The 22,780-nt window shown below is 43.1% G+C and overlaps 1 protein-coding gene across 2 annotated transcripts; it reads left to right on the forward strand.

Moving 5' to 3' along the window:
- The first annotated feature begins 456 nt into the window (after positions 1 to 456).
- Positions 457 to 21,922, forward strand: TCAF2 (TRPM8 channel associated factor 2). Of its 2 annotated transcripts, XM_037732380.1 has the most exons (9): positions 459 to 575; positions 4,280 to 4,367; positions 4,463 to 5,090; positions 13,932 to 14,923; positions 15,533 to 15,630; positions 16,870 to 17,083; positions 17,376 to 17,615; positions 18,524 to 18,861; positions 21,474 to 21,922. In XM_037732380.1, exons 3-9 carry the CDS (start codon positions 4,474 to 4,476, stop codon positions 21,726 to 21,728), a joined length of 2,754 nt encoding a protein of 917 aa, XP_037588308.1. In that variant the 5' UTR covers positions 459 to 575; positions 4,280 to 4,367; positions 4,463 to 4,473; the 3' UTR covers positions 21,729 to 21,922. The 2 variants fall into 2 exon arrangements, with proteins under 2 accessions (XP_017366778.1, XP_037588308.1); XM_017511289.2 differs by lacking the exon at positions 4,280 to 4,367 and having other exon boundaries at positions 457 to 575.
- The last annotated feature ends 858 nt before the right edge of the window (positions 21,923 to 22,780 follow it).

Raw genomic sequence — 22,780 nt, forward strand, 5'->3', positions numbered from 1 at the left:
ACGGACGGCCCCGCCTACGATACAGCCCCGCCTCTGGCACTGCCGCGCTCCACCTCCGAAACAGCCCCCGTCCTCAGGACAGCCCCGCCTCCGTCACTGCCCTGCCTCCGGGAACACCCGTTCTGCCTAGGAGACAGCCCCGCCTCCAGGCCGGCTCGACTCCGAGACCGCCCCGCCTCTGAGACCGCCCTGCCCCGCCTCTGAGGCAGCCACGTCTCCAGTACAGCCCCACCTTTGGGACCGCCCCGCTCCTCCTAGGAGACAGCTCGGCCTCCAGTACGGCCCCGCCTCCTAGACCACCCTAGACCTCCTAGACCACCTAGACCAGCCCGCCTCTGGGACCGCCCCGCCCCGCCTCCGAGACCGCCCCGCCTCTGGCTCCGCTCCGCCCTCCTTCGTGGCAGCCCCGCCTCCAGGACGACCCCGCCTCCGACACCACCCCGCCTTTGGGACCGTTCCGACCAGCCTGCTAGGCAGCCCCGCCTCCGGCACCGCTCCTCCTTATCTCCGAGAAGTGCCCCGCGCGCCGCAGCAGAGCCAGTCCGACAATCCCCAGGGATCCGCACTGCCCAGGCGTGAGTGTTCCAATCCGAGCGGGTCTTGAGGTGGGGGTGGTGGCTGGGCACCCAGGGCGCTGGGGGTCCCCGCAAAGTGCCAGAGGCCCCAAGCCATTCCCGGGTCAGGGGTGTCCCTCTCTTCTTAGGTCTAGGTCTTTGGTTTCATTTGGTTTTGTGAGTCCGGTGCTATTTGCAGTTTGTCTAAAAACACATATCTCCCTCCTCTTTGAACTTGTAAATTACTAATTCGATAAGGATGTGACTGGTGTGTGCGCGCACGACGGCATATTTCGTTGCAGAGTGCTGGGTCAGCTTTGCGGAACATATTACTCATCTGGGGTTTTTTAGTTTGTCTTTGTTTACCCTGTCGAACTGGTAAGGCCCGAGAAGTGAAAGACTTCACCTGTCTTCTGGGAGGTAGCTAGCGGGATCTTGAGCTCAGGCTTTCGGATCTCTCTCCGCTGCTTTTTTTCACTGGTCCCTTGTGAGACTGAGATCATGTACCGGCATGCTAGATGATCTGCGGAGTATTGGCTCTCTTTTTGTGAACTCACTTTCCCGTGGGCAGTATTAAGAAAAAGGCGGTGAGTAGGAAGGGAAGAGGGAGAGATTGAATTCTACAGGAAATACAGGGCGTGCTCAGAATGTCAATCTTTTTGAGCTTGGAGTTATTTCATGGAAAAAAGTAGCAGGAAAGACGTCCAGTAATCACTGGCATGCCCGACCCTGGAGAAGCCAAGCTGAGGTGCTCAGCAAGTTTCACCTTAGTGAGAGTGGAAGAAATGTAAGGGCTCTTGTTAGAGTTCTTGTAGAGGAAGACTGTGGATGAGAATATATCCTGGGGACTAAAACCAGATCGGTTTAGTCTAGAATGATTGCCAACTGAAGGGACTGATGTTTGAGAGTTGGTGAGAGATTAACAGAATGAGGTGGCTAACAGCACAAGCGTGGAGGCCCCACAGGGTCGTGGGGTGTCCCTTATGCTGTGCTGAGGTGCAGGATCCAAAAAGTAAAGAGACAGGACACTGATGAACTGGTGAAGAGCATCTGGACTCAGGAGCCCAAGCCACCTGTGAGCGGAGATTGGTGAGCTCCTCGATGCCCAGAAGCATCTGTATTTATTAGGTACAATCAGGGGGCAGGGTCGTGAGTGAGGTCATCATCTATAGTCTTAGTAATAGGACATATATAATCCCCTGAGTCACAAGCAAGGGGGCCACCCCATTATGTCACCTGGGCAGAGAGGTGGGCCGTGCGCAGTGGAGGACCATGTCATGCACAGTAGTAGAGGGTCATGTACAGCAAAAGGGGTCCAACCCCATTAGGTCAACAAGGCAAGGAGGTGGGCTGTGTGCAACAGGTGTCCTGTGCAACAGGTGTCCTGCGCAACACTTCTTATCTGGGGGCTGGAGACTTCAAAGGATTTCTGATAGAAGGATACTGTAAGCTTAATGCAGTGGGAGCTGGCAGACTTGTGCTCTTCTCTTAAGATATTTATGGGAGGATGACTTGAGCTAGCACAGAAGTGAGAAAAGACTGACAGGGTGTACAGCCGTCATGTCTGGTCGCACCAGAGGGGTTTTTCTCCCTTGGTTATTTCCAGGATCTCAGGCCTGAGGCCTGCTTTCTACAGGAACTGGATGCAAGGTACTACAACTCCTTTATCAGGAGGAGAGGCTCTTGCTCCAAGCCTGCCATACAGCATATGCCTTTTCAGGCAGGGACGCCACCGCCTGGGTCTTTGGTTCTTGTTCTGGTCTGGCTGTTTTCCCATGTACTGCCTCTGTTCTGTGACTGCTCTAGGCATTCCTCCTACCACAAGCTACTATATGGTTACATAGAAGGATTCTATAAATCAGCACCAAATGTATCAGTACAGCTCCAACTATAATACCTATATGATTATATAGAAAGATTATATGGGACTAAGTATGATTATATACATAAGCTAGACATAGTAAGCAGTGAGTTATGCTTCAGGCACTAATTCTATAAACTAATATGTGATTATATATGAAGGATTATATAAAGAAATAGCTGAATAATAACACTATAAACTAAGATATTCTTCAGGTACTAATTGTGCCTGGGGTCTGGACAGTTCTCCTTTCTCAGTGTCCCTGGGGGGTATTACCACACACATGGACAGGAGGGAGAGAGGAAGGAGGCACGGGTGGCTCATGGGCTTGGTGTGTGTCTTAGTTTAGATTCTTCCCTAAAGAAAAGCTTTATGCAAGGGGTTATCTACAGGTGATTTTTGCAGGGGTGGGTAAGTGAGACGAAAAAGCCCAAATGAGGAAGTGGAGAGAATGAGACAAGGAAAAAAGGGAAAGTTGGGAGGGGCATGGGCTGAGGGTCTTCCACGTGGTGCTCCGTTCTTCCAGGGGCCTTCCGAGGACCTCTGTGAAGGGCACTTCGGGAAAGCCACGGGGCACTTTTTTATGACTCCCTGCTCTACTGGGTGAAACTCACCCTGGTGTCAACTCACCACCACTTTAGGGCTGCCCTGTGGACCTGCAGAGGTGAGAAGGCTCAGAGCACACAGGAAAGTCCCTTACACTGGGATCCTCAGAGATGGACGGAGGGAGGCAGCACGAGACAGCCAGGGGACTACTAGGCGACTGCAATCTGCAACACTGCCCTCGGCACTCCGGGAAACTAGAAAGGGCAACAAAGGGACAGACACTCATTTAATCCGTGCTCACTGTGTGTGTACCAACCCCAGACAAGGTGTTTTTATTTGTTGTTTTTTTTTCTTCTTCTTTTTTTCTTGAGGCGGAGTCTCGCTCTTTCACCCAGGCTGGAGTGCAGTGGCGTGATCTTATCTCACTGGAACCTTTGCTCCCCTAGATTTAAGCAATTCTCCTGACTCAGCCTCCCAAGTAGCTGGGGTCACAGGAGCACACTACCAGACCCACCTATTTTTTAATAGACTTATAGAGGCAGAGTTTTGCCATGTTGGCAAGGCTGGTATCAGACTGCTGACCTGCTGTGATCCGCCTGCCTCAGCTTCCCAAAGTGCTGGGATTACATGCATTAGCCACCACACCTGGACTATTCATATTCTTTTCATCTTCAAAAACAATCTTCCCAGGGATATATTGTTCTCTTTTTGATAGGGAAACTGAGGCTGAAGTCATCTATCCAAGAGGAACTGCTTAAAGGGAGAAATAAGCTCAATTTTAGGCAGAGCAAATTTTAAAAGACCTCAAGAACCTGCATAATGCTACCAAATAGAGGGGTCCCTCTCCATTACGGCAGACTTGATAAATTGGGTGGGGGGCACTTTCCAACCTACTGAAGCTGTCAGAACAATTGCAGTTTTTAACAGGTCTGCAACCTTTCTGTTCAACAAAATCAAGCACTATGCCAACTCAGGCACACCAACATAACTATCACCTTAATCTACCAGCCCTGCAGAATCTGGCCCCACCTTCACTCCTCCTCAGGTCCTGCTCCTACCTTCCCTTTGCTCTCAGCCACTCCAAAGCAATCCCTTTGTTGGAATGCTCTTTGCTCACTGCATTTCAGGTTTCAGTTTCAATGTCACTTTCTCAGAGGCCTTTCCTATCACGCAAAAACTAAAGGAGTCTTTCAGTTCCTCAACATCGTGTCATCATGTTTTATTTTCATCATAGGGATTAATTTGTTGCATTCTATTTATCTGTTTATCTACTTATTTTTTCATTATCTTTCTCCTAAAATACTCAAATCACAAAAAGGGAAACCTCATCTCTTTTGTTTCTTGCTGAACTCTCCAGTGCCAAAATAGTGTGTGGCCCACAGTAGGGAATCCAATAAAATTTCGAGGTGAATGAATTTAGTTGTTTTCTTCATCTGTTCTGACCAGCAGTGCTTATCAGCATCTCTTAACTACATGAAAGTCTTTGCTTCCCTTGCCACAGCTGATAGAACCATGGTGACATCTGCTGCCTTTGAGGCCCTCATGGATGGAGTGACACGCTGGGATCTCCCCAGGGACCCTGTCCCCAGTGAACTCCTTCTTATTGGAGAGGCCGCCTTCCCCGTGATGGTGAATGACAAGGGCCAGGTGCTCATTGCTGCCTCCTCCTACGGCCAAGGCCGCCTAGTGGTCGTGTCCCATGAGGGGTACCTGATGCATGCTGGCTTGACTCCATTTCTCCTCAATGCAGTCAGCTGGCTCTCTCCCTGCCCTGGGGCTCCCGTGGAAGTGCATCCATCCCTGACACCTCTAGGAAACATCCTGCAGGATGCTGGGCTTGAGGCACAGATCAAGCCAGAACCAGGAAAGCCCCTGGGTGTTTACTGCATAAGTGCCTACAATGATGCCATGACTGTGACGCTGATCCAGTTTGTGAAACGTGGAGGGGGCTTGCTCATTGGGGGCCAGGCATGGTACTGGGCCAGCAAGCACGGCAGTGACAAGGTGCTGTCCAAATTCCCTGGGAACCAGGTGACAAGTGTGGCCGGAGTGTACTTCACCGACACCTATGGGGACAAGGACCGGTTCAAGGTCTCTAAGAAGGTGCCCAAGATCCCACTCCATGTCAGGTGAGTGTTTGTTCCCCCCTTAGGAAGTCTGACTCAGGTTAAACAATAGAGCTGCTCCCCCACCTAACTCATTTTATGAGACCAACATTATCCTGATGCCAAAACCAAGTGGAGACTCAACTAAAAAAGAAAACTTCAGGCCAATATGCATGATGAACATTGATGCAAAAATCATCAATAAAATACTGGCAAGCCAAATGCAACAGCACATCAAAAAGCTTATTCATCACGATCAAGTAGGCTTCATCTCAGGGATGCAAGACTGGTTCAACATACACAAACCTATAAACATAATCTACCACATAAACAGAACCAAAGACAAAAATCACATGATTATCTCAATAGATGCAGAGAAGGCCTTCAACAAAATTCTATAGCCGTTTATACTAAAAAACTCTCAATAAACTAGGTATTGATGAAATGTATCTCAAAATAATAAAAGCTATTTATGACAAACCCACAGCAAATATCATACCGAATGGGCAAAAACTGGAAGTATTCCCTTTGAAAACTGGCACTAGACAACGATGCCCTCTCTCGCTATTCCTATTCAATATAGTATTGGAAGTTCTAGCCACAGCAATCAGGCAAGAAAAATAAAGAAAGGGTATTCAATTAGGAAAAGAGGAAGTCAAATTGTCTCTATTTGCAGATGACATGATTGTATATTTAGAAGACCCCATTGTCTCAGCCCAAAATCTCCTTAAACTGATAAGCAACTTCAGCAAAGTCTCAGTATACAAAATCAAAGTGCAGAAATCACAAGCACACCTCTAATGCCCAGATTATGGTTCTAAATGCAAATTACAGTTCCTAGCAGAAATATGGGCTGTACATTAAAAGAAAAGAAGAAAGAAATAGGGCTTTTTGGAGAAATGGCGGATCCTGGGCCTGAGCAGGAAATGTATGAAACGAAACTGAAACCTCCTATTATAGCAAAAGCCAGGAAGCTCATTAAGTTTGGGTGGAAAAGATTCAGGAATCATCTTGAATTGGCTCACAATAGCCAAATATGACAATTTCAACATCAATCAGGATGATAAATGAAACACATTGTGTTTTCAATCATGATTTCATAATGATTCTAAGAAAAATTTAAACACATTGGTGACCTCGGGAAGATGCTAGGAAACCAACTCAATATTGAAAACTGGTTTTAAAATGATAAAGAGAGAATTCAACATTTATTTTGCCTTTCCTATATAAATTATACCATAGAGTATGTAATTGGTGAATGGAAGTTTCTTCTATAAAACTATTACAAATAACAAATAAAATGAATACTAAAATTTTAAACTCATCATTTTATACACACAAATGAATGGGTCTAGGGCTAAGCAATGGTTATTAAGGACTGCCAACCTCACAGTAAGAAAGTCAGACCATTATGTTCTACCCAATGGAAGTACATACTGCCACCTATAAAGTAGGTCAAAAATTCAAACATGAATCTGATCAAACCTCTAGATCATGAGTTGGGAAACTTTTCCTTAAAAAGCCAGACAAATATTTTAGGTCTGTGGGCCATGTGGTCTCTGCTGAAACTACTCAACAATGGTAGACACTGGAGCTTGAAAGCAGCCACAGTTTGTGAAAGAATGGGCATGGCTGTGCTTCAACAATACTTTATTCACAAAAACAGGGGGCTGGCCTTAGTTTGTCGATCCTGACCTAAATCAAAATCTAACATTTAATTTGTATTATGCAGAAAATACAAGGAAAAGATGAATATGTTAAATCAGTGGTCCCTAACCTTTCGGTACCAGGAACCTGTTAGCAGCTGCTCATGTCAAAGTAAATACATAACTGGGCATGCTGATGCACACATACTCACATACTCAGGCAGGGGGCTGTTTTGAGGCTGAGAGTTCAAGGCTGCAGTGTGCTACAATTGTACCTGCAAGTAACCACTGCACTCCTGCCTGGGCAACATAGTGAGACCCTGTCACTATTATTTTTAAGTAAAAATTGTAAATATGTGCTAGTAGCTTAGCTTTATGACTCTCTTGAGGAGGATTTGTTATCTCTGTCCTCAGTGCAGTCCTATAGAGTAGGAAAGTCTTTGTCCAAAGAGTTCCAGGTTATAAGCACCACAGTTCTGTTTCCATATTCAAGATCTATGAATGTAGTTTCCAGGTTAAAAACTGTGAAATAAGGCTAGATCCCAGAATTGCTCTCTGAACCAAATCTGATAAAGTGAATGAAAAATAATTAATAAATGGATGGATGTAGAAGGTTTTGATCATGATAACATACATTGCTAACCACTGGCCAAGGAGAACAGGTAATTGATGGGTGGCCCAGGATGGAGCATCTCCTAACAGCAATCAACCTCTCATGTACAACAGAAAGAAAATAGTCAAAATCACAAATTCAAGAGTTATCATTAATGCTTTCTAATTCGTAGAAAAGTGAACAAATTGGTTGGGTAAACACTTAAGAAAAAAAATTTCAAAAGTAAAAGCAGGAGAGCTACTTGAGGATATGGTGGAAGCAGGAAAGGATACCAGAGTTTTCCATCTTCTAGGCAGAGTAGTAAGCTGAACTCCCCACATGAATTCTGTCTGTGGTTGGGTGAAGAGGGCCTAGCTTACTAGGCCCCCTAAGAGTGGACAAACCAGGACTAATCAAAAAAATCCCAAATCTAAAATGCTCCAAAATCCAAAACTTTTTGAGTGCCACCAACATAACACCAGAATAGGAAAATCCCCACCTGACACCTTTGCTTTCTGATGGTTCAGTGTACACAAATTTGTTTCATGCATAAACTTATTTAAAATATTGTAAAAATTGCCTTTAGTCTATGTGTAAAGGTGTATAGCAAACATAATTGAATTTTGTGTTTAGAGTTGGGTCCCATCACCAAGGTATCTCGTTATGTATTTACAAATATTCCAAAATCTGAAAAATATCAAAATCTGAAACACTTCTGGTCATCCCAAGCATTTTGCATAAGGGCTGCTCAAACTGTATTATCTCCTTCAATTCTCACAGTAATCTTCAGAAATTGGAAATATAGTTAATAAAACCAGGAGAAAGAGTAAACATTATGACATTGTTAGAAATATTTATATTTTTAAGCAGAATTTTGATCTGACCTAGAAATATGAATCTATCTGTGCTCACAGGTGGGTAGCAATTGTTTTCTGACTATTCCAGATGAGTAATTTATGTATCTGCAATTTTTTTAAAAAGTGACTACAGTTTATCTGTATTAAATTAATTAAAAATACAAAAAAAGGATGTTGGGGGCAGAAGGTTTTCAAAAGGTTTTTTAAAGCATCTGATCAACATAGCTCTCTATAGCCCTTTTTGTGATGTTATAGATCCTAAGGAAACATTGTTTCTAGATTCTAGTATTTCTATCCTGTTTATATTTATCAGAGAGTGAATTAAATCCAGAAGAGTATTCTTACATCCCATACAATCTGAACAGAAAAACAAAACAAGCCAAGTGAAGATATATTTGATTATGACCAGTAGACTTCATTACCTTTATGTTCAAGAAAAAAATGTATAAATTGTTACATGTCTTACCTTTAATATAGTGAAAATGATAGCAGGGCACTTCACAATTAATCAGTACTGTAACTTCCAAATTTGGCAGCTTTTTTATCAGCATTCAGAAACCTATCACCCATGTTACCTGTCTGCTCAGGTGTAGTTTGGTATAATACATTTCCTAAACATGCAATCCCTTCCCTTTCCTTTCATCCTCAATGGCTTCCCCTGCACTTCCAGCTCTGAAGTAACACATGCTTTTCCTTTCTTAAACACAGAATTATTCACACCTTCTCATCCTGTAAAGCTTCCTTTGCATAAGGTATACTGTTGAGAAACATTAAGTTAGCCCTGCCCCCGTGGCTCCCTTGTGGAGAATACCTTTTCGTTTGTAATTAGTGGTAGGTGGGTAACAGCTGCCTAATTGGTATATTTCTGAGTTATGGGTAAATATAGAAAACCTGTATATTACTAAAAATCACCTGTCTAAGAGCAAATAAATACATGGATGAGAATCTGCTTGGGGCCTTAGCCTGGAACACTGTTAACCTCTTAGCTCTCAGGCTGTTATCCCCCAGACAGATCCTCTCTGTTGTTCTATCTGGGTGTCTGCCTCTCAATACCTTTAGTGCCGCCTGGGTGGGAGGTGCCGCCTGGGTGGGGGGTCCCCCAACCAAGTTGGCTCTCAGTAGTATACTTGTCAATAACCTTGTACCCAGATGTAGGTTTTATCAAAGACTCAGTAATTGACTGGGAGAGTTCTGATATGTAGACAACAGTGGTTTTAGAGGCAAGCCAGCCTGGGTTTTGTAAGAATTAAAGAAAGAGGTAAGAAACACAAAAGATGGTATGACAGTCAAGGACAGGTTTAATTTAGAGAAAACAAACTTGAGGGGGGCTTCTGGCCGAGTTAGGTGAGAGGCGCATTCCCTTACAGACTAAGAGCTTTTAAGGATTCAGGGTGAGAGAGTCTATGAGAGGTTTCTACTGCTTCTGTGTCTCTTTGTTATGTTTATCTGGGAGGGAGAGTTGTGTGTCTATTCCATCTTTCTGTAGCTGCATACCCCTCACCCCTGCTTTTAGCTTCCTTATCATAGTGCACCTGAAGGGAAAGGAATGTGCTTATTAAGGCCCACTGTTTTACTGGGGCCCATTGTATGAGGGTGAAGTTTGGCAGTTACCCAAGAGACTTCTTTGCCCCCACCTCCTTCTGTGCCTGAGCTGTCTTATTTGTGTTTTACTGTCTGCTCTTTCTGGCTGCTTGTAGTTAGAAAAGTGATTTCCTTGAAATGCATGAGGCTAGAAAGGGAGCTGGAACTTAAAGTAGCGGTGTTTGTCCAAGATGATGGTACTCCTGCTGTCACGTTTGCTTCCTGTCATTACCCGTTATTAGCTAAGAAACACGTGGAAAATTGCCTAGTTTTTCCAAAGTTCATCTTTAAAATGAGAATAACTTTCAAGTTTGTTATTATGATTAAAAGAGATAATACATACGTTGAATGCCTAGCATATATTAAACCTCATTAAATAGCAGCTACTTTTATTGTTTTCCACACTTAAAATAGTAAACATATTATACAAGATTTAAATATTTTGGTAACTACCTATCTGAGATCATTAATATTGCCCTTAGGATATTGTCAAACCATCTGTTGAAGTTTATCTGATATCCTAACTGCTATGCTTACTCACTTTCCCCTCCCTCCCTCCTCATTTCCCATATCCTTTCCCCCTCCCTCCCTCCATTCCCCTTTCCTTCCTTCTTTCCTCCTTTCCTTTATTTTTCTTTTAAGAAATGCCTTTTTAATGAAAATATTTCAAAAGGAAATCAAGTTTTTTGTGAAAAATGCAAACCAATACAGAAACATAGAGAGGAAGACGGCAACTCATTCTCCTCCCCACACTACCAGTACTATTCTCATGCTTCTGGACCAAGGTAGCCAATCCTAAAACTTTGATATGGATCATCTCAGATGCTTATCTATCTGTGTGTGTGTGTGTGTGTGTGTGTTCTTCACGTTGATTTTTTAATGTTTCATGTTGGAGATTGTCTGCCTTTTTACTTTGTGTTTATTCAAAAACTTAGCAGAGCACAACCTTCTAGGGTCTCATTTTCTCGTCCTCAGGATGCAGGACAATTATCTTCTGGCTGTAAGCAAGTTTGTAAGTAATTCTGATGAAATCATCTCTATCCCTTTTTTTTCTTTTTAATGTAATTGATCCAACGGATGCTGAGAATACATTACCATCTCCAAATATAATGATCAATTCAAAATTTATTTTCCTTGTAGCAGTTCTTTCTTTCAGTATTGTGTTTTGCAAGACAAAAAAAATAATATAAATTTTATTTTTGGTAGAGTATAACTTTTATCCATAGAAAATGTTCATTTTTTATTTTTTCCCCTTTGAAATCACTTGCATCCCTTATTAATGCTGGTGTGTCTGCTTTTTTGTTTCTGTATTTTTTGAAAGAAAACTTTGTAGATTTTGTCATTTTCAATCCTTTTATGTCATTTAGTTTCAAGTGTGCTTTTTATAAGCAGCTTATATCCAGATGTTTTTAACCTAATCTAAGAGCTTCTGTCAAATTGAAATTTAACACATTCATATATACTGTGATGATTCAAATGTACATCTTGCCCTTACCCCCTTTTAATTTTATTTTCTATTTTTATGCTTCATTTCTTTTTACATTTTTCCTTGCTTGTTACTAAGTTTTATCTATTTCTTAAATTCCCTCCACAAATTTGTAGATTTTACATTTTCCTTCTATTTTGGAGCAGTTATCTTAGCATTTTACATTTAATGTTTAATTACCCGAGAAATGTAATTGTACATTTTCCTTATTTGAAAAAACAAATTATTGAGGCAAAAGTCATTTTGATCATCTCTTTCAATGTCGCTCCTTTCTCTCTATCCCGCAATCTGAAAGAAAACACTTTTATCATTTTCTTCTGGTCACTTCCTGACATTTTGGACACATATTGACATATGTTTACTTTGCTTTATATTGTGTCTTACATAGGCTGCATCACCAAGTTCTGCTATTTTTGAAATTGTTTTACTCAAATGTTTTGAATATCTATCCTTGTTAATTAATATAGGTGTATGTATTCTTTTTGAATGACAAATAGTAATCCATCATACGATTAAATGCCAAATTTTATTTGCATTCATATTAGTGAATATTTAACTTCCTTATACTTTTTCACTATTACCAGCAATTTGCAATGAACTACTTAGTACTGCCTCCATGTATACTTCTATTTTTAATGTTATTGGATACTGCCAAATTGATCTCCAGATTTTATGAAAGACTATTTTTCTTCACACTCTTGTCGGCACTTAATATTATTGTTAGCTTTTGAAATATTTACTAATTTTCTGAGTAAAAAATGTTATTAAATTAAACTGCATTTATCTGATTATATCATTTGAAACATTGAATATCTCACTTGGATTTCATCTTACATGAGCTGTTTGAGCATATACTTTAAAAATATTTTCTGTTTTTTGCTTTTCTGTTTATCCTTAGAAATTACTCATATATTCTGGATTCCAATTTTTATCTGTTCAATCTGTTGCAAATATCTTTCTCTCCTATGAGCTCACCTTTTTTAACTTTATGCTGCTTTTGTGCTAAGAAGTTGTTGGGTGTTTTTTTTTTTTTTTTTTTTTTTTTTTTTTTTTTTTTTTTTTTTTTTTTTTTTTTTTTTTTTTCTTTAATTCTATGTGGTTCTTGCAGCTTTAGTCAACCAGTCTAGGTAATTTCTAGATTCCCAATGCTACTGTGGTTTTGTACACGTGTGTGGGCACATGGATAAATGTATGCAATCATTTTAACTAGCTGTGGAGAGGATATCTGTAGATAACTGCAGCTTTCCATATTGAAGGCTTACTACCATTAGCTGAGACTTTGCCAGCTGCCTGTGAGAAGATGCTAAGAATTCTTAGAGTGGAATGTGGAATGTTTTATTATTAAGTCTTGTAGCTCAATGTCATCAACTCCCTGAAATATCTTGAGTTCAAACAGGTAAAAAGCCACAGGCAGAACTGATGCCTGAACTCTATGACATTTGCCATGTGAGTTTGAAAATGGGATGACAAAACTAAGACATGCCATCTCCTAATTTTCATGCTGAAAAGAAATTCAAGAGAATCTGCACAAGAGTTACCTTTTTCAATAATGTTTTACTACCAGACTAAACTATATTTTTAAAAAATATTTAATTTCTAATTATAAAAGAAATAAATGTTAATTTTAAAATTTGAGCCAATAAAGCTTTATAAACATAATTAAAATGACCTACAATCCCACCAGCCAAGATGACCATGAAGACTTATTCTTTTAACAAAGATATTTTGATAAATATGTTTAGGTTTTGCTTCTATGTCTAATTTTATGGTTTTTGACTTTTCCCAAAATGTGGCTTATTTAGAGCATGGTATCTTGTAATCTAATCTAAAAATTTTTTCCATTAAGCATTTTTCAAACTATCTAATAATTATTTTAATCACTATATGGTTTGCAATCTCTTGTTAACTATAATGTGCTTAACCAACCTCCTATTGCTTGACATTTACAGTATCTACAAATTGTTTTTAAAATTCTTGAAATTCAAAGCCTTTTCTAGATTCATTACATTTTGACATTCCTTAATAAAAAGAAGTCAATACTCTAACCAGATTTGAGTGAACTTTTAAAAATGATGTGTGTTTGTAAAAATCTTCAAGTATAGTGTTAAACAATTTACTTGTGATGTGTTCCTAGATCAGAACTGCCCTATACAGAGTACAAATTTGATGATTTTACAGCCTTCCTTTACAGAAAATTAGCTCAAGAAATTAATAAGCAGTACCACTTTATCTGGGCTTGATAAACTAATTTTTCTAATGTAATTTGTTTATATGATTAAATATTTTAAAAGACAAGAAACTGAAGCCAGAATATTCAATACTTAGTTGAGTAAATGGGAAGAATTTCTGGAGGTGCTCATTTAGAAAATGTGGATTTTAAGATATGCAAGTAAGGGCAATCACTACCTCTACAGCATTTCCTCCAATCTATGACAACATTGATTGTGAGAAATACTGTTATTTTATGTATCACTAAGCAAGAGCAAACACTACCAATTAAATAATAATATGCCATCAGTTGTGAAAAAATATGCCTTAAACATGATAAAAATAAATGATATTAATATGCTAAAATTCTAATATAAGAATGGGAAGGTTGACATGAACCATGCAATCTTCCTACCTGCACATAGATTTCTCTATTCAGTGAGTACAATTCAGGCTAACTGACTGTAGCCTCATTGTTTCTCCTGTCTCTTCCAGGTGTGGGGAGGATGTCAGGCAGGACCAGCAGCAGCTCCTGGAGGGGATCTCAGAGCTGGACATCAGGACAGAGGGAGTCCCCTCGGAGCTGCTGGTGCATGGAGCCCTGGCCTTCCCTCTGGGGCTGGATGCCTCACTCAACTGCTTTCTGGCGGCTGCTCGCTATGGCCGAGGCCGGGTGGTCCTGGCTGCCCACGAGTGCCTGCTCTGTGCTCCCAAGATGGGTCCCTTCTTGCTCAATGCTGTGCGCTGGCTGGCCAGAGGCCAGACAGGCAAAGTTGGGGTGAACACAAGTTTAAAAGATCTGCGTCCCCTCCTATCAATGCATGGCCTGGAATGCAGCCTGGAGCCACATCTGAACGGCAACTTGGGTGTCTACTGCTGCAAGGCATACAGTGACAAGGAGGCTAAGCAGCTGCAGGAGTTTGTGGCTGAGGGTGGGGGGCTGCTGATTGGGGGCCAGTCCTGGTGGTGGGCCTCCCAGAACCCTGGCCACTCCCCCTTGGCTAGCTTCCCTGGTAACATCATCCTCAATTGTTTTGGCCTCAGCATCCTGCCTCAGACTCTCAGCGCAGGCTGCTTCCCTGTTCCCACCCCTGAGATGAGAGGCTACCACTTCCGCAAGGCACTGTCTGAGTTCCAGGCTATATTGAACCATGGAAATGGGAACTTGGAAAAGAGCTGTCTGGCAAAGTTGAGAGCTGATGGTGCAGCCTTCCTACAGATTCCTGCGGAGGGGGTCCCTGCTTACATATCCCTGCACAGGCTCCTGAGGAAGGTGCTAAGAGGGTCGGCGCTCCCAGCTGTGAGCCAGGAAAATCCAGTTGCCGGTGACTCCATTGAGGCTGCGATGCTCTCTCTGGCCACTGGGTTGGCTCACTCTCTAACTGACAGCTCCCAGCTGGCCAAGTGGCTTGGCACCAGGACCTGCCCCTCCAATTTGTACTCCTCAAAACACCCCATCACCATGGAGATTGAAGGAAACAACCCAGGTATGAAAAGAGAACAGTGTGCCCAGAACATGAAAGACCCAGGGGAAAATGGGATTGGCTGACACTACACAGGACATTGCAGGTACTTACCCTCAGACCCTTAGGAAGATTGACTCCATTTTTTTTTTTTTTTTGACAGATTTTCAGTCTGTCACCCAGGCTGGAGTGCAGTGATGCAATGTCGGCTCACTGCAACTTCCACCTCCTGGGTTCAAGCAATTCTCCTGTCTCAGTCTCCTGAGTAGCTGCAACTACAGGTGCGCACCACCATGCCTGGCTAATTTTTGTATTTTTAGTAGAGATGGGGTTTCACCGTATTGGTCAGGTTGGCCTCAAACCCCTGACCTCAGGTGATCCACCTGCCTCGGCCTCCCAAAGTGCTGGGATTACAGGCATGAGCCACTGCATCCGGCTGACTCCATTCTTTATCAGGTACTTTCAAGAAAATGGAGGTTGGGGCTCTGATTAAGGTTTAGGAGAGATGAATCCAAGAAGAAGTATGGATGACTTAAGATACACAGGGGAGAAGCTGCACCTATGGGAGGGGCTGGGAGGCCCCAAGTGGAGATGAAGTCACATAGGAAGAACTTTCTCTGTGATTTTTGTCAGGCAACGATGATTGCTGGGTGAGTACTGGACTCTACCTCCTGGAAGGACAAAATGCAGAAATCTCACTGTCTGAAGCTGCAGCCTCTGCTGGCCTGAGGGTAAGCTAAACACCTACAGCTGCCACCTCTCAACGCCCTAGAGCTGTGTCATTCTCACCACTATCCAGTTCCAGCTCATGGGAATCCAGCCAAGGGTACAGAAATGGATTATTCTGCCCATTTTACAGATTTTACAGTTGAATTTCAGGGCACCTAAGTGAGTGACTAAAGTGCCTAGTTTTATCAGGTAAAAGGAGCTCACTGTAGAATGTGGTAGAAGCCAATACTATGACATTTGAGGTTTTGACCAAAAAAAAAAAAAAAAAGCATTTGATTGCAAGTTGACTAACAAGGAGACAGGACAGGAGTCCAGCTCAAATCTGTCCCATTGTGCCTCCTTTAAAGAGTTCCTTTATTAGAGAAGGTTTAGGGAGTGGGTTCTGTGATCAGTAGATGATTGGTAGAAGGAAAAGAAAGGGCTGGAAAGTCCTTGGGCATGTGCACTTCCCTCTTCATGCCTCTTCATGGGTCCCATGTGCAAATTGAGGGGGAGTTAGTATGAAACTTGCAGTGGAAATTTGGGCTGTGATGTCAGCAAGCACATTCTGCACAAACTCTTATTTTATCTCTTTATCTTGACACCTAAAGTGTGTCCATAATCCCATCACTCCCCAAAATATGCCCTAAATGTGGAATTTAAATTCATCCTGCCTCCTTGACTCTGAGGGTCACCTTCTACCACAGCTAGGGTCTCTTTTGTGTTGGCATTCTTTCTGGAGCTTGCTTACATCAAACCTAAGAAAAGCAACTCCAGGATTCTAGAAAAAACAAATCTTCATCCATCTGGCCAGAAAAGGAAGCTCTAGGAAAAGAGGGAGAGAGAATCAACCTCACTGCCTCTGGACAGGCCTCCTGTGTATTCACAGAGGATGGAGCAGAGTCCCTGAGCTCATTCCCAACCTCAGACTCACCACACTGGTGTAGGTCCTGCTGGAAGAGCCCAGGATTTTGCCTAGCAAAGACATAAGGCCTTTGTCAGGATCAGCCTTGTCTCCCACCAATTCATGTCAGGTGAAGATTTACAGTGGAGCTGTTTAAATCCTTGGAAAAATGATTTTACATGCTTTGAAGTCCAAATGACTTTGGAGTGCTAAAATTTTCTAAGTTTCCATGCCTAGCACATAGAAAAGGGAAGCTGGTTTTTCATGGGCATGTTTGTCTAATACCTTCCATCTACACCGCCTCACACACATCAAAGGACTCTAATTCCTCCAACATTTGGTGGAATCACCTGTCCAGTTACAGATTGGTTGCCACACCGATGACCTGACCAAGGCCAGAAAGCTATGTCGAGCCCCCATGGTGACTCACCAATGCTGTATGGACAGGACCAAACGGTCAGTCTCCTGCCTCTGGGGCGGCCTCCTCTACGTCATCGTGCCCCCAGGCAGACAACTAGGCCCTTTGTCTGTCACTATCACGGGGGCTGTGCATGCCCCATACTACAAGCTGGGTAAGTGGACTGAACATTTAGTGGGGGAACTATGGGGTGGTTGCTAAATGGAAGAGGGATTAGGTTTGGTGGATAGAAAGAGCAAAAACTGTTGGGGGAGAACACGGAGGCAGGAGATATGGAATACCCTGTGTCCATGGAGACTTCAGGGCAGACAAAGAGAAGAGTCTGGAAGTCCTTTCCGTTACAAGAAGAACATTATTGTAGCATTCTTCCAGAGATCAAGTTGTATTTTTAAGCTCAAGGTATGTTGCAAAGTGAGTGTGGTAGGTTCCATGCTATTTATTTCCAGGTAAGACATCTCTAGAGGAGTGGAAGAGGCAGATGCAAGAGAACCTGGCTCCCTGGGGAGAGCTGGCCACGGACAACATCATCCTGACAGTGCCGACCACAAAGCTCCAGGCCTTGGAAAACCCTGAGCCTGTGCTCCGCCTCTGGGATGAGATGATGCAGGCTGTGGCCAGGCTGGCAGCTCAGCCCTTCCCTTTCCACCGACCCGAGAGGATTGTGGCTGATGTGCAGATCTCAGCTGGTGGGTGCTCCCAGGAATCCTCCTAGTCAGTGGACACCATTTATCTATTACTTTGGCTCTTATGAATGTTCAAGATGCACAAGCATAATTTTATTAGTAAAGCAAGGAAAAAGGTTATAAAAGACATTGACCATGATGGGGATGAAAGAATGTTTACATGTGAAAACGCAAACTGTTGACACCTACAAGGTGAGATTTCACTGGATGGTTGAACAATCTCAGAAAAAGTTATATTGGGAATTCATAGATGGCAACCAGGGTCATCTCAAGGAGAGCATCCAAAATGAACTACTTTCTTCAAACATAAGCCAGAGTTGAAAATGAAAAGAGGAAATACGGAAGGAGGTGTATGTTAGGTACTTAGTGGTTAAAAAGAAATAAGTGCATAGGAAGCAAAATAAGGAACTCTGGATCCCACACGGGGAAGTTCCTTTGGATCTCAATTTTTATATCTTTAAATAAGGACAAAAGTTATCTCTGTCATTGAGTGTAAGCCTGGATAAAAGTTGCATACACGGGGAAGAAAGAATGACACTGTTCCAGCCCTCAAGGATGTCAAATCCAGACATAGGACATCATATCACAGACTGAGATGCCAAGGACACTCACACACACAAAGTGAAGGTGTAAAATTCCAGCAAGAATGACTATGTAAAGTAAAACCAATTTATTCAGGGCCAGAGTGAGGAGGAGGGCACAACTCAGGTGTGAAAGGCTAAGAAGGGGATTAGGTACTATTCAGTTTCTGACCAAGTCAGGGAAAGTTGTCTGCTTTCCAATCAGCATAGAGATTCTGCAGTTATTGGGGATAACCATGATGGTGAAGAAAAGTCCCATATGGAAAAGAATGAAGAAGATAGTTTGGGTGGACCCTCCTTAATGCTCATCTTTTCATTCTATGTTCACAGGCTGGATGCATTCAGGATACCCCATCATGTGCCACCTGGAGTCTGTGCAGGAGCTCATCAATGAGACAAGCATGAGAAGTCGGGGTGTGTGGGGCCCCATCCATGAGCTTGGCCACAACCAACAGCAGGATGGATGGGAGTTCCGCCCACATACTACCGAGGCCACCTGCAACCTCTGGTCAGTCTATGTGCATGAAACAGTCCTAGGGATCCCCAGGGCTAAGGCCCATGAGGCTCTGAGCCCTCCAGAACGCAAGAGGAGAATCAAGGACCACCTGAGAAAGGGAGCACCACTGTGTGACTGGAATGTGTGGACAGCCCTGGAAACATATCTACAGGTACTGAGCAGAAATTCCGTGGGGAGGGGATGACCAGACTCCTCTGTCATATAGTGATCTGGATCCCAGGAGCTCTCCAGCTCCTTCACTACTCACCGGCCTGGACCACCACCTGCCCTGGAAATGAGAGGGACTGGGCCTCATGGTGGTGCTTTTCGGGTTATGACCCGCTAAGGCAGAAAGAATGGCAGCTGTCTCACTCACCTTCTGATTCTGAGATGTAACAGGAAATGAAAAGTACTATGAAAATAGAAATAGAAATATAGCATATTATTCAAGGGCAGAAATTTTGTGAGACATTCCTGAAGTTGAATCACAGTTCTTTCACTCACTGGTTTTGTACTTGGTCTCCTAATAAGTGTTCCATAAATGGCCATTGTTTTGTTTAATGTGTTTCACCTAAATTTTATGGGTCAAATGAGTGTTACACTTTTTTTTTAAAATAATAACAGGGTGTCTACAATGCAGCTGCATTACAATAAGAAGGCATCGTCAGAGATAAATCTGCTAGCAAGGGTCTCAGCATCCATCACCCCACTCGAAACCAAAATGATTTAAAATGAATACCCAATCAAGCCAACAGGAGAGCACTGAAGTCATAAAGCAACTGTGAAATAAACACAAATCCCTGCCCCCTCCCCTAGTCCTGCATTGAATGTCCAGGTTTCTGAATTGTCAGTGTTGTTCCCCTGTCAGATCTCCCGCAATGTCTCCCACAGCTCTATAGATAGGAGCTGTCTGGCTCATTTTCACAGAGCCACATGCTAAGTTAAAGAAGTTCAGCAACTTGTCAAGAAGCACCCATTTAAGTGAAGGACCTAGAACTTAAAATCAGGACGTAATGACAAGCTCGACTTTCACATTGCCATACCTGCTCTTAGATTTTTTTGCCTTTCACTAATTTTCTGAGAATTAACATCAGACAGCCCAGTCAATGAGGGAACTTTATGTTGTATCCACTTCCATACCCTTCCATGGCCAGTCTGGGGTATACAGGACCATGGACCAGAATGGTAGATTGCCCCTAAAGTGTAAGTTTAAGCCCTAATTCTACCCTACTGTGCTACACTGTGGCGCCCCGAATATCAGTTCTCGAAAGCTCTAGAGAGACCGCAACTGAGACTCGGTCGCAGGACAAACAGGCACCTTGTGACCCCATTTCCTGCTAGAGGGCTTCTCCCCAGCTTCCCTGAACCTGCTGCCTCAGCTCAGGCCCTCATTAGTTTTCCCTCAGTCTATTCCAGTAGCCTTGTAAGTTGTCCCAGCATCTTGCCTCAGTCCTCTATGATCCATCTTCCTTACACTCCTTCCAAAATAATGTTAATACTCTGTCTATAAAATGCGTACGGGGTTCTCTAGCACATACGGGATATAGTTGAAGCTGATTAGCAAGGCATAGGAGGACCTTCCTGACCAGATATGCCAGTATCTCTAGCTGTATCTTCTATTGCTCTCACCTCCATATTTACCCTCTGCCATGCCAACCCACTTATGGTTACAGACACATCTTGCTGTTTTGGCTCCTGTGCCTTCCCTTGTTTTCTTCCTGCTGCTGAATCATCTTGTCCATTTCCTGTCAAGTCACCTGGCCAAATTCAGCTCTGTTGTCCCCTTCTCCTGGACATCGTCTCCTTGATAAGCCAACATTTTTAACAATGTGTTTATTTACATGTGTCTCTCCCTTTGGCCAGTGTTCTCTAGAGGGACAAGAGCTCTTAGTCATGTTTGCCTAGCACAATAGCTGGCATGTTGTAGATGTCTAACAAATGTTACATGTTTAATAAATGTTGAATTTTCTGGTGTATTAAAAGTGTCAAAGAGCAAGCCAGTGAGAAGAGAGGAACAATAATGAGGGTACAACAGTGAGACTCTGAGGGAGGCTCGGCTTTTGTGGTGTCATCTGTCCTCGGGCTTTTACAAGCCAGAGTCAGAGAATGCTCATCTATTAAAGGGAGATGTGAAACCCCAGAACCTCGCTCACTGGAAATATGTATAATCTTAGTGAACAAGAGCCTTTGGCCAAGGGCTTTCCGGAGGGCTGTCCCCTATGAAGCATGAGCCACTCTCATTTTGAGCCCCTTAAGACATGCCGGATCTTTTCTTTTTCTGCTCTAAATGCAGTGTTCTACAAAGCAATATTGTACCTTGCAGATAGTCACAGGTCCGAGATGGCTATAAAATCAGGATTATTATGATGTCTCGAAATTATAGTATGTGAGGTTCCCAGCTTTTAGAATCTCAATAGGCCAAATATGTAGGAAGTGAAGGTTTCTCATCTCAGTCAGGCCCAAACCTGTCCTGGGACACAATTTTTTAAATTAAAGATAATTACAGTGGTCATTTGTTGAGTATTTAGCCACTATTCAGACATTAGGTTTCCCCGAGCACCCCCACTACATGCAAGGGGTGCTGTTTTGTGGCCAAGGGGTGGAATGAGCCAATGAGATTGCATTAACGTGCAGCGGTAGAGTGGGGAGATAGGGGCACATACCAACAGTGAAGTTAACCATTGAGGGGAGGTGATCATGTGAACGAAATATACTTATGAACACACATGTTGCATCACTTTTGCAAACCTGACTTCTCATTCTGTTCCTTCTTTCTCCTTGCAGCTCCAGGAGGCCTTTGGGTGGGAGCCATTCACCCAGCTCTTTGCTGAGTACCAGACCCTCTCTCGCCTCCCCAAAGGCAAAACTGGCAGGATGAATCTATGGGTGAAGAAGTTCTCTCAAAGAGTGAAGAAGAATCTGGTTCCCTTCTTTGAGGCCTGGGGCTGGCCTGTCCAGAAGGAGGTGGCTGACAGCTTGGCCTCCCTACCAGAGTGGCAGGAAAACCCCATGCAAGTATACCTCTGTGCCAAGAAGTAAAGGATGCCCCACAATGCGGGAGAGAAGAGGCAAGAGCACACCGCCAACTCCACCACTGGGGTTTTGGCCACATGTGCTCAGTATCTGGAGCCTGAATCTTGCTTGCCAGCCTGAGTTCTAGGTGGTGGCCAAGGTCATAAGAATAAATGAAACCCTTTTCTGGAAAAAGTGCTCTTGTGCTTCTTTTTATTGTTTTTCTATTTACACTGTTGCTTTCCCCAAGGGACTCACTTCATCTCTTAGTCTCCCAGAAAGGATCTTTCATCCTGCCTTCCTGAGGGTTCTATTTTTGGCCAATAGCTCTAAAGACCATGGGTTCCCATAACAACCATATCCCTTTCTCTTCTCTGCCATCCCTGAACAAAGTTTCTAACTTGTTATGCTTTAAGAAGTTTTCTAATAGCAAGCAAGACACGCTGGAATCGTGGAGACAGCCCTAAACCAGCTTTAGTTTTATGGAAAATCACCTCACCTCTCTGTGTTTCTGTCTTCACATTCATGACATCGGTATATGAATCTTTTCCTCACAAAACTGTTGTTTGATAATGGTGAACATGTTTGAGCACCACAACATGCACAGACATTACGTGTCCATAGGGTATTCCTTAGATTTGTCCTGGTCCCATAGTGGACTGTAATGGTGTCGAGTCTAGCGTGCACATCCTGGGCACTGAATCTCACTTCAGTGTTCACCCCTTTGATGTCCGCATTCAGTCCTTGTATATTTAGAGAATACTGTACCGATGTTTTCCCAGACATGGTCTCAATAATGGTAGTTGTCAGCAGCATCCTAGCCCTTTCTACATGTTTTCTCCCACTGCTGGAAGGATTCTTGGGTATAACCTAACCTCCCCAAAAAAAGGCCTGTGCTCAAACTGAGGGTCACAGAGTTGGGGGGTTGGGTCTTTGGGGGCAGCTCCATCTTCCAGTACTTTTGTTTCAACCAAAGGGCAAAGTCATGTTAACAACTGCTACTAAGTCTATATACCTATTTGATCTTATCACAAAACAGGCAACTGACTCCTCTGGTCACCATGGAATCAAGGCACTGT

The sequence above is a fragment of the Cebus imitator genome, unplaced genomic scaffold (genome assembly GCF_001604975.1).
Source record: "Cebus imitator isolate Cc_AM_T3 unplaced genomic scaffold, Cebus_imitator-1.0 Scaffold446, whole genome shotgun sequence".
In the NCBI taxonomy this organism is placed as follows: domain Eukaryota; kingdom Metazoa; phylum Chordata; class Mammalia; order Primates; family Cebidae; genus Cebus; species Cebus imitator.